Genomic DNA, 12,981 nt, shown 5'->3' on the forward strand with positions numbered 1-12,981 from the left:
TTATTAAGGCTCGGGTATAGACGGCGAAATATACACACGTACATACACATATAGAGCAGTCTCGGTTGGCTTTGAACGCCAGCTGGGGGATTGCGCTCTTCGCGGAGAATATTCATTGATTGAACAAAAGTGGAAGATCAGTAAGTGTAAATGTTTGTAAACAAATTATGAAATTATTTGTTCAGTGCCTACATATTTACACAGTAATAATAAAGATGAAGATTAGTGAAATCATCTGACTTCTTTTTTCAGTTTTCTTTTCTAGGATCCCCGCCCGCCAATTTTCCACATGACCTTATTAATAACAAAAAGAAAAGAAATATCGCATTAGTAATATTTACAAAAAAATTCCTTTTATAACATTTCGAAATATTTATAAATATTGTGCATGTAATAAATTAATATTTAACAAGAGAATGACGTTAGAGTCATTGATTTTAATTAAACTTGGTGAAAATATAATGCATTCCCAACAACCGATATATGCCAAGCAATAAGAGGTTCTGTACACACTTTCTATAACAGGAATCAAGACGTACCGTGAGAGTTAGCCAATCAGAGCTAAAAGTTTTTGCAAATTCTTGACTATGGGCCGGTTGTTCCACCTTTTGGTCAATTTTACCTATGAGGTAAATCTGGTAATCCGCGCATGTGTGATTGGGTAATCTTGTTACTTACCCAACAGGTAAAATTTATCAAAATGTGGAACAATCGGTCCTATGATTGGCTAATCCTTACGTCTTACTGTTACGAAAAGTGTGTGCACTGTACAGCAGCCCTAAAAGCCATCTGCACACGTAAAAAAGCTTAAGTCGTAATCGTAAGATCACGTAAGTATATCGACCAATCATGATCGAGCACTCTAAACCTATCATAAGACCGCATTTTCAACTAAGTAATTGGCTGATTTACTTACGATTTTACGGTTACGACTAAAACTTTTTTATGTATGATAGCCTTTAGACGGACTACTCGAAAATAAGCGAGAAAAATAATCGAAATTATAAATTTTACCGTCATATAAAATTCCTTAAAGTTAATAATAAAGTTTATAATTGTCTTACAATTTTGTCGTACAATTTTTTTAATTATTAATTGTGCTGCAGGACAGAGAGTTCTTGGATCTTTCTATCCTAGTCAATTAACAAACTTAAAAAATTTATCATATGACAAAACGGATAAATGTAATACCAACCTTATAATAGTTTTGTCTGCAGAAAACGCCCATCGTAATGCATAGATCCAATTCGTATCTGAATGTATGTTTTATTTTTGTTTCATTCAATTTTGTATAATTTTTTTTTGTTACATTTATAAGTTATTTGAATTATCTAAAAAATTATATACATGCAATAGAATATGTGTAAGTAGTTCGGACTGTTTATTTTTAATAGTAATTAAATAATAATAAGCTTGATGTTTGGATGTTTAAGGTAAATAAATTTATAACCATAAAGACAGTATATATATACATAAATTAGAGCCAAAAGGAAAAATCTTAGTAATACTGTTGTTCATGAACCTAGATCTTTACAATTAATTAGTTAACATATGAAATCAAGTATACATTTGATAAAATTACAATTCCAAAAAATGAAAAATAACATACATGATAGTGAGTAGAGATTTTAATCGGAATTTCAATTCCAGCCAAAGTAATATTTTTCGCAATAAAATTTACGGGTTTTAAGATGTTTATTAGCATCAGATTATGAATATTCTTCTAAAATACCTATGAGCTGAATATCATTAAATTGCTTGTCAATTTAATTTATGATATACTATTCTAATTCTGTTAGGATTGTGTTCCAAGACTGAAAATTTAATTCGACGCACAGTTTGCAGAATCGGATATATGTATATAAATTCACACTGAATTTAAGCACTAAAGATCCAGCTTGACTGTTTAAGACTTTATTTCCTAGTTGTGTATTCGTGTATTCACATTATAGTGAAAGATACTTTGTTTAATACAGATTTTACATTTACAGACTGATTATAAAATGTGATATACGATAACTTGAAAATACAAAATGAGATGAACGTAATGTGGTTAAATTATATATACATAGATATTTATATGACAAAAAATTGATTAAATAGAAAAAAGACTCTCAAAATATTAATCTAAAAATAATGCCTATAAGAGCCGATACAAGATGAACGTGTATAATAAACAATTTATTAATAAGTTAATATAAAGATATAGAGTAAACGTTTAGAGTAGATTTCATTTTGTTTGTACTAAAGAGGACCCGAAACAAGAGGGTCGAAACGTTTACTCTATACGTTTATATTAACTTATTAATAAATTGTTTATTACACACGTTCATCCCGTGTCAGTTCTTATAGGTATTATACATTATTTTTAGATATTTATATGATTTATGTAGGAAAATAAAGCTAAACAGGGAAGTTTAAAAAATACTCTAGACTAATTGTAAGTTTATTTCTGGAATAACTTTTTCATTTACATTAAGTTTTCAATTTGTAATTTTTTACGAAATAGAAAAAATTGAATAAAAAATTTTAAATATATTTACAAAATTATAGAAGCAGATGTGAACAAAGTTTTTTAACAAAAATAAAAACGACAGATTGATAACGATATATTGTTGAATACGTGTGATACAAAATGTTATAAAATATAATTGTTATAAATAAAAGTATTAAAAAAATAATAAAATAATCCGCATATATCTAGATTAGTATTGAAAAACTCGGTGAACCTCGCCGCGCAGAATTAAAAGCACGATCGAGACGATGTTCGACGTAGACACTTGTCTCCTGTCTCTTTCCGACTCTTTCGTCTCATCGATCTTATTATTGACATACTAATCCAGTACTCCTTAATACACTGACACGTACGCGAGTCGGTGTCGGACTTTCGAAGAAATGACGCCGAAACTTATCCAGCCCCTCAACGCCGAGGTCGTGTAAACACACGATCGCGGCGTCACGAATACGGCGGCTTCGTTTTGAAGCAGCGCGACGCGACGCGGTGTCGCTTTGTCTTTTTTCCCCCCTTTTTTTTTTCACGTGCTCTACGAAAGGTTTTTCTAAAACGTCGCCGGTCAAGCACGAGAGAGAGCAACCCCCTCTCTTCAAATTTAAGGGTAAGAGATCTTCATGGCCGTGCCTCAACAGCGCCGACAGTCGCAGGCAGTAACTCTGACAGTCGGCAGTCAGTAGTAGCCTGTTCTTGGGGAGCGACGTGTAAGATACGTGTGTTCATGTATCTAAAGCTATCTGAAGCTCGCGCGAAGCTTGCGTCGAATCTGCCACGGGTTCTCATAGTGCGTCTAGCGGATCATGTGCGACATGTTACCGATGTTGGAAGTCAATTCTCTGTTTCCGTTCAACCCGAGCCTGAATGATGAAATACAGCGGTTGTTCGACGTTACCCTCAACATAAGGCCTCTACCAACTGGTATGTTCCACGCTCTTTATTCTGTCGATCCGAGTTTAAATATTTATGCGATTGTTGAGAATTCACGCTGCGTTTCACGGAAGAGTATCGCGATATTTACGATTTTGTAGACCGACGCCGTTGGAAAGTTCGTCCTCGTAGCGATTACTTGTGAATCGTAATTAGTATTCTTTTAGACTATCCAGTTGCTGTAATTACTAACTGTTTTTTGTATTTTTATGATCCAGTCTTCGCGCTTTGTTTTTCACTGGAAAGTTATGTCCATTTCTATCGAGGTAGATTAATTTAAATCTCGATTTGATTTATTCTACCTCTTTCTAATTCTTAAAACTCGAAAAAGATGAAAAGTAAGATATAAACCAGATTAAAATTGAACTATATTGGTAGAAACGGACATAATCAAGCTACACGTATACAGGTATACTTTCAAACTCTCTGAGGAACTTTTAACGCATCAGGGTTAAAAGTTTTAACTTTATATCTCTTAGGAGAGTACAAAGGATTTTGAAATGTCTTGCAGGTACCTGTATAAACTTCGAAGAACGTAGAGGAAAAAAAGGCCTTGTATCTGTTTGCATCTGTATTGAATTTCTTAGTTTTAAATTAGTTTTTTAAATTAGCGATTTTATTTATCTTCTTTCTACGTCTTTTTACATATTTTTTGTGTTAAGAAAAACACAAATTTTTTCAATTAGGTATGCCTTATTTATTTTCAATGGTTTCCCGGCTTCTTTAATAAAGTCTTAAATATATGATGATTTTATTTTTAATGCAAAAATAAAGAAAATTAAATGTAGGAAATATACTCACTTAAAGGTCACTCATACTCACTTCAGAAAAAAAGGATTGATAATTTTTGACAGAAAAATACGTTTGAAAGATATTTGAGACCGTTTCGATTATTAGTATGTTAAAAACTCGAAGAATCCTGCGATTTTGTTTCTTTTTCTTATATTTATAAAAGCATGTAATCGTCATATGTAATCCATAAATCTTTGAAGTGCCGAACAATCCGTCTATTCTTGGAAGTTTTTGTCGTCACGGACCAAAAACTATTTAGTACTGTTCGAAAGTAATGATATAAAAAACTAATAAGACATTCCGTCGTTTTGAAATTTTCTTAGAAAGTAAAAAAAAAACGAAACTGAAAGGAGACGGATTTGGCAAACCTCAAAGAAAACAAAATAATTCAAGAAGTCATCCGAACCAATCGCAATTTTTTTTAACTTTTCCTTTCTTTAACTAATAGTGAATGAAATGTGGTAAAAAATTAAAATTATATAAATAACAATCAAATATAAAAATCACGAAAATATATGTATTAAGTTTCTTGTATAGTAACAATACAGCGTAATGCATAAAATATAAAATTCTTTTATAACTGTCATCATTTGCATCTGACACGCTATTATTAGAATATTTATTATTTATCAAATCTATCTAATCGCATCGGCGTATTCGATCGCCTTTTTGGAGATTTGAATGCGCGTGGCTCGTAGAAACCTATAACAGATACGAATCATAACACAAACGTAAGAGCGTATATTAATTACTCTGCTATAATATTTCTGTAGTCGATTAATTTTCAACTCGTTAACATCCGTATATTTTCCTAGAACTTCTCGATGTAGCCAAGATTTCTGAGACCATTTATTGCTCGCGTCAATAAACCGATACACTCGACTGCAAGGAGAAAACCGCGTTTGTTTACCATTTTTTTTGTGACACTCACCAATCCTATCTCGTTCTGTAATCTCTCGCATCTCGTTTGTGTGCATCTGATCCCTACTACGACACATCTTTGTGAACGCGACCGATTGTCTGCCACACACCGTGAGCAGACGTATTTTATCGACGAAGAGGGACAAAAGCCTATTGAGATACTTGCAAGGATATGTTTATTCCATGGTTCCGATTGCCGACGTGACAACGACGATGATAATCTTGTCCGATAAACACTCCGAAGCCGCCTGGCTCGAAAACGGCTGTGTGTTTACAAACTGCGGCCTATTAAATTACGTTCGTCTCTGCGTGCATCACGAAACATGGATTTTGGTACTGTGATTTTAAAGTTAAAGAAAAAGATGAAATATTTAATATCATATGAACAGTACTTCGTCTTCTGATTATCACGTTTAATTTTAATTTTATCTTATGTTACAGCTGTAGAAAAAAAGTTTTTTAAATCTTAAATAGAAGTTCTATTTCTAAAGTTTTTATTTTTTTTTCTTTTTTCATATTTAATAAATTTATTTTGACAATCTCGTTTATATGCTTTATTACAGTTGATGAGGTAATGGAAGATTTTCGGCACAATGGTCGTGACTTCGAATATTGTCCAGATGTGGATACAGACGTGTCAAAACAGAGTGCGTCACGACGAAAAAAAAATAAAAAACCCTTGCCAACGGAGTGCGTTTTTTGCAGAAACAACGGGGAAGAGGAAACGTACTATCGGCAGCATTTGCTGAAAGACGTCGATGGACGCGTTGAATGTCCTGTTCTCAGGTAAATATTGATTGAAAATCTAAGTATGACAATTAGTTTCGTGACTGTAACTAATGCAGGGCATAATAACATGGGATCTACGAATGATTTAGTACAACGAAGAGGCAAAATTAAACAAATTTTTTACGCTAATTAATTTTATTTTTCATATTTTCTACTAAAATATGTAGACGTCGTAGATGTCTATACCAAAATATTTAATTACAGAAAATATCTATGGAGTGACTATTATAAAAATAAAATATGTAGAACTACAAAATATAGACATATACAGGGTGTCCCGTATATTTTGGCCAATCGCTTTTGCGTAGATTGAGCGGACTAAACTGAGTCGAAAAGTCCTCTACCATTTTACAATTTTCGCAATAACGAGATATTAATTACTAAAAGTCGTTAAATATTATTCTTCAATAATTTTTTACTCAAATACTATCAACTTCGCAGAAAATCTACAAGAGACAAAAATCATTAATTTTCTTCTCATAGAACTCTAAGAATTTTTTGAAAATTTTTTATCAACTTTTAGTACTGCATTTTCTTATTTTGATCCATGAAAAAATACAGTATTAAAAAGTTCTGAAAAAATTCTCAGAACTTTATAAGAAGAAAATAAACAATTTTTATCTCTTGCTGTTTTTCTGTAAAGTTGATAGTATTTGAGTAAAAAATTATTGAAAACCAATATTTAGCGATTTTTAGTAATTAATATCTCGTTTACCATTGCGAAAATTGCAAAATGGTAGAGGACTTTTCGACTCAGTTTAATCCGCTCTATCTACATAAAAGCGATTGGCCAAAACTTACGAGATACCCTGTATATACATATATATATTTACATTTCTACCAAAAGCTGTAGATGTCTGTATTAGAACATCTAATTAAGGGGAATATTCACGAAATATGTATGGAGTGTCTATTTTCAAAATATATAGAGAAGCATTAGAATTATAGAACTCAAAAATTAAAGCTAAAGGTTAAAAATACTCCATATAGAGATATACTTTAAACTTTTAGCTTTAATTTTTTTGAGTTCTATAGTTTCGTAGTTCTTTATATTTTATTTTTAAAATTGATACTCCTTAGATATATATCTAGACATTACCTCTAAACTATTCTAGTTATTCTAGTATAAATGTTCACATATTATAGTAAAAAATATGGAAAACAAAATAAATTAGCGTGAAGAAATATTTTTCCATCTTGCCTTTCTATTGTTACCAAATCATTTGTAAGCTCACGCATCAGGGCACAATGTGGCATTTTACAAGTTGGTCTGGGTTCTCCACCAGAGGCCTGCTGTTAGTGTAGGTCTTGTAACATATTTTTTAGGATTTACAAAATGAACCGTGCATCATGGTCTATGCATTATAGGTGTGTGCTTTACCCATACAACATAAATTTCCAATGGCCTTTAGAGAACATTCCTATATCTTCTGAATGTCATACTGATTTACAATGAGTCGGTAGTCAGAAGTCTTAGGCCGGTATTCATAGTTGATTCTTATATTTGAGATTGTCTTAAGTAGTCTTAAGATGTCGTAAGCCAATCAGAGGGCCATATTAGCATCTTAAGATATTACTTAAGACAGTCTTAAAATAAGAACCAACTATGAATACCGGCCTTTTATGCCTGTTTTACAATAGGATCGTAAGCCGTAAGAAATTTGCCAATTACAGTTAAATATGAAAAACATAATTGACTATGGTTAATTTCTTACAGCTTATGGCTTGTGACTCTATTGCAGAACAGGTTTTAATCGGTGAAGTTGGCCAATCAGCATTAGTTGTACAAGTTGGCTATTGGTTAACTTCACCGATAAGACTTAGGACTACCGACAACCGATTCATTGTAGAATCAGTATTAAGGATGTTCCTTAGTATGTTCCAGTATGTTTCTTGGATAAAGTGTACAGTATGATATTATAAATATATAGAAAAGAAAATCTTTTTCTTTTTATAATTATGACTAATTGTACATGTTGTATTTTTGTTCATGAAACACGTCGAAGATATAATCTGTGAATTTTAGCTTTATTCTCTGTATATTCTCAAAACTACTCTGTCTATATTAAAATCTATATTGGAAATTGACTATGGACAGATTTTTTTTATAAATTTCAAAACACGTAAAAAAATGAGAGATTATTACGATTTTCATCTTAAGATAATCTTTTTATAATATTAGAATAATTCAAATATGAGTTTGTGTAAAGTGCGATTATATTGCGAGAATATAATGGTAATACAATTGAAATAGTTATCGTTATGAAATAATAACATCTAAATAAAAGTATATCACGTAAAAAAAAGTAAAGCCTAAAATATAAAAAAAATTATAAATTAATTCAGGAGGACTCCTTACTGTTAAAAAGAAATTAAGTGAAAAAAGGGCAAATAGGAGCCAGGCGTAGTAATCATTTCGCGCAACAATTATCACGCCTGTTTCCTATTTGTTCTTTTTTTCATTTATTTTCTTAAGAAAAATTATTTTCTAAATAATCTTATATAATAATTTTTTCAATACGATTTATTTAATTTTAATCGAAGAAGTAAAAAGTAAAAAGCCTGCGTTATCTCACAGATAATCTGTAATCTTTTTTTACGACGCTTAAAGTCTTTTTTGACGGATATTTTCATACGAAACATGACATTAAGAATTTATTTCTCTTTCTTAGGTATTGTTTCTTTTTAACATTAAATGTCTTGTGTTCATATACACATAAAAAATTATATTTTTGTTTGATAGGGCTTATACATGCCCGATCTGTGGCGCAACTGGTGAAGAGGCACACACGGTTAAGTACTGTCCAAGCGGTCCATATAATCCCAATCCCATTAACACAGCAAATGCCTTTAAGCTCGCGAGGAACTCCACGGGCAAAATAGCAAGTAAGACGTTTTGACACTTTCCACGCGGATGTGGAATATTTTCTTTCTCTGGAAATTTTAATATTGTGTATTGTTTTTTCAGTGTATAAATGTAAACAAATATATATGTATAAATTATAAATGAAAATAGTGAACAAATTGTGTAAAAAAACTATTGAAAAAATTGTAAATGACTAATGAACAAATCATAAACAAATGATAAACGAATTGTAAATGAATAGAAAATGTTCCAATAAATTAGAAATTAATGTATAAATTCTAAGCAGAATCGTAAGGCTCGTAACATATACCTGTTCTTGTAAGAATTTTTTTAATGCTTTTAATCTTTACACAATTAGTATTTTTACACACAGCTTCTTACTAGCTATAAAATTTACAAGAAATCGTAGATATTTATGTCTTACGATATATATGCATAAAATTAGAATACTAGTTATAAGTTCTTGCAAATTTTACGAGAATATGTTACCAGTTTTATGATTCTGCTTAGAATTGACCCATAAAGTAAGTCTCGTAGATTAAGTAAATAAAAAAAACAGCCCCCAACGAAATTAAACTTCTCTATTAGGATTAATAGAGAAGTTTAATTTCGTTGGGGGCTGTTTTTTTTTATCCGTCATTAGAATTTTTACATTTTCATATTCTTTAAGCATATTAATATTTATCAAATAATTCTATCGCACTTGTTTGTTTTAGCCATATGATTTCTTTGCTTAATACATTAAACGTAAAAGTACAAAAGAAATAATCAGAATAATGAGAATTACTAATTTAAAATAAATAACATTTAGATAAACTGCAATTAATTTAAAAAAATTATTTTATGCTTATGTCGTTCTCTTCTACGTAAAAAGAATTTATGAAACTAGTGCTGTTACACCAGTTTGAAAAATAGTGAATCTAAAAAAATCGATATAATGGCACACTCCGGGCAAATAGTTTCGTGAACGAATGGACAATACGTATAGTATATAGTATAAAAGATATATAGTATAAAAGGAGGAGAATAAATAACTCATTTTAATAATTTATTAAGTCGTATATGTTTAAAAGTTATTTTATGATATTAATTAATGAATATTATCCTATGTGCGATATATTTATTTCCTGTGTTAATATATGTTTTTATTGTTTCTATATCACTTAATAAGAATAAATGTAAATAAGTATGCTTTCCTTTTAGAGGACACTCGATACAAACGTTGTTCTATCTTCATCATTCGTTAAATGTCAAGAAGGATAGAACAACGTTTGTGTCGAATGTGTCCTCTAAAAGGAAAGCATACTAAACCTTCGAACAATAACAATATCTTCTAAGTGAGATTTTTAATAGGGAGGAGTAAGAAGCAAGCAACGTTTTGAGTGCATATCAACATCAACTGCTGACACGTTATCCCCGCATACGTCCAAATACCGAGTTAGACAATCTAGTCCCTAGGTTATTGTGTACATTGTTTTTTTTTTTCGTACATTTACATTAGTTTGTAAACGTAAATACTGACAGCCGACATAATTTGACACCCTCACGAATACGCTATAATACCAGATCGAGGTCTAAATTTGACTTATCAGTTTCGCTGATCTCTCGCATTCTTTTACCTTTATATCTTTTATCTTTATGTCTTTATAGCTGTACCTCTCGCATTCATTCTATTTATAATCTAATTCATAAATTATACTGGTAAATTGAAAACGCGTTGATTTAAAACAAAATCTGGTTTATACGTATTTCGAGAGTCGCACGATTAAGTCGATTTAGCAACATGTACATATAGTATGCTTATTATTACATATAATAGAAAGTATTACATATAAATTTTTGATAAATTCTATTGTATTACAAATACATTGTTATTACTGAATAAAACTTAATAAAGGGCGACATACTATTATGAGAAAAATACATTTTTCATTCAAATGCATATATTCTATGAATCATTATTAAACATAATACAATTTTGTACAAATACATTTAAATATATTAATATAATAAGAGCGGAAGTAATATAATAATATAATTATCCTTGGTACAAATATTTGGAATGACGAGATGATTATTATAACGATATGCGTAAAAATATAATCTTAAAATACAAACGATTACAAAAAAGAAAAAGCGTGTCCAGAATGCACAAGATTAATTCCGAATAGGCGGAAATCTAATACGGCGAATAGAGGAAATATAAAGAAAATAAAAATCCAAAAGGTTTGATCGCGCGAGCACGCTCGCGTTTTGGATAAGTACAATAAAGCTTTCTTGGGTTTCGCGTAAAATCTTAATTAGTTAACGAATTCCAACACTCGCAGACCGCAACGCGTAAATTGGGTGAACCTTAATCGACATCGAAGGCAGTAATTGCGACAAAATAAATATTTATACAATTCTGTAAAACGTGCAACTGGACATGCTACAAATCGTGGATCTGTGCGAATTGAAATTTGCTCATTTCTCTCTTCAAATTCCTGCCTATATCGGTTGTGTTCCAAAATTTACTGCCTGTACTAAAAATCTATAATTTACGTCACGTGCACTATAGATTCTCAGTACTGGCAGTAAATTTAGGAACACAGCCATTATAACATGAAATCTAGTTTTTACATGCTCCTAAATCGTTATCACCTGCTACTGCTCTTAATCGTTGCTGGACGGTCGGATTACTGTAACGTCATCTCGCGCCTCACTATGAATCAGTCCGGTGTAATATGATGGCACCGTGTGTGAACGGCGTAATTCTAAACTTCGGCCACGTACGCCATTGAGGAATGAGACGCGCATCTTACAGAAGTAAGCACTTATTCGCACTATTAAATAGTAGGTCTCGTAATACAAATTACAAAAATATTACACTTTAATCTTAGAAACATAACATTTGGCACACTATAAAGTCTTAATTTCTAGTAGAAACATTTGTAATATTTTCATATACTATTTAATACTCCCGAAAAAATAGCGATACAAAACTGAGGTATTCATCGCACCGTCATTTGTGATATTCGAATATATATACATATATGTATATTTTTTTAATCTCTTTCGGCCAATATAAAACTTAAAATATTTCAGTTCCTAAAAGAAGCTAAGAGGGTATACTATGAAGTCAGTTTCACAGCAAAATTGAAGAACATTGAATGAAAAACATAGGTTTTTTTCTAGTGTTCCTAAATTTTTAAGCATTAAATACAAATCTTGAAATATATTTTTCTATGTGTGGAGATAAAAATATTATTACAATATAATGTTTTAGTTATAAGAAGCATTCGGATTAGATAGATGCCTTTTCCTATATTCGAGAAATCACATTTACACATTCTTGAAAATCACATGCGGAAATGAAATTAACGCTCAGATTATTATTAATTAAAACTTATGAACAGAAAATTAATTTTTAATTTCTTTGAGAAAGAATTGAAATGTTTTAAAGATCGTACGATTTAATAATTATTCGTGATGTAATCTGTTAAATGTCGCAAACGAATTTGTGAAAATTTTACTTAAACATTAGCTGTTTTAATCTGATTATTGAAATGGAATTGAATCAAAACTTACAACGTTGAATTAAGTTATCTTGTACCATGTATGTCTTATATCCTATATTTAAACTTTAAACATTTTATATCGCACAGATAATGGAAAAATAGAAAAAAAAGTTTCTAAATTTCACTGAAATTTCAATGTTAAGTTAACCTGTAATAATAAATGGAACACTTCAACTTATATGACCATAAGAGACAGGTTTACAAAGAAAGGAGAAAAAACTACACACATTTTATTACAAAATTGTCCCCTCATAATTTGCACAATTTAATAAACTTTTCAAAACAATTAAAAAAAAATCATATTTGTTGAGGAAGCTCTTTGGTAAGTTTAATTCGCACATTTCTTTTCGAAAATAAAACTAGGCTGAAAGAGATTTCTCATCTCTCTTCTACTACTTCATCGTCAACGAATATAATATAATCTTTATAATGTACAGATTTACTTTTAATTTAATATATACATATAATATATATACAATGCGTGGTAACAATATGGAAACAAAACGTGTCCTTTAGTGAATCTTAAGGAACACCAGAAAGAGTATTGACTAGGAAAAAATCATGTGTTTTCCACGAACTGTCAAATCCACGAGGCAAAAGCTAGCTATGTATATAAA

At 30.7% G+C, this 12,981-nt stretch overlaps 1 protein-coding gene across 1 annotated transcript; it reads left to right on the top strand.

Moving 5' to 3' along the window:
- The first annotated feature begins 3,195 nt into the window (after positions 1-3,195).
- On the top strand, positions 3,196-10,459 carry nanos (RNA-binding protein nanos). Its single transcript, XM_018503245.1, has 4 exons — positions 3,196-3,430; positions 5,716-5,938; positions 8,685-8,827; positions 10,161-10,459. Exons 1-4 carry the CDS (start codon positions 3,313-3,315, stop codon positions 10,187-10,189), a joined length of 513 nt encoding a protein of 170 aa, XP_018358747.1. The 5' UTR covers positions 3,196-3,312; the 3' UTR covers positions 10,190-10,459.
- The last annotated feature ends 2,522 nt before the right edge of the window (positions 10,460-12,981 follow it).

Source organism: Trachymyrmex cornetzi, unplaced genomic scaffold (assembly GCF_001594075.2).
Source record: "Trachymyrmex cornetzi isolate Tcor2-1 unplaced genomic scaffold, Tcor1.1 scaffold156, whole genome shotgun sequence".
Lineage (NCBI taxonomy): Eukaryota > Metazoa > Arthropoda > Insecta > Hymenoptera > Formicidae > Trachymyrmex > Trachymyrmex cornetzi.

Coding starts and splice junctions, on each gene's coding strand:
- nanos (XM_018503245.1), top strand. CDS start 3,313: ATGTGCGACATGTTACCGATGTTGGAAGTCAATTCTCTGTTTCCGTTC. Junction 3,431..5,715: donor CATAAGGCCTCTACCAACTG/GTATGTTCCACG, acceptor GCTTTATTACAG/TTGATGAGGTAATGGAAGAT. Junction 5,939..8,684: donor GTTGAATGTCCTGTTCTCAG/GTAAATATTGAT, acceptor TTTGTTTGATAG/GGCTTATACATGCCCGATCT.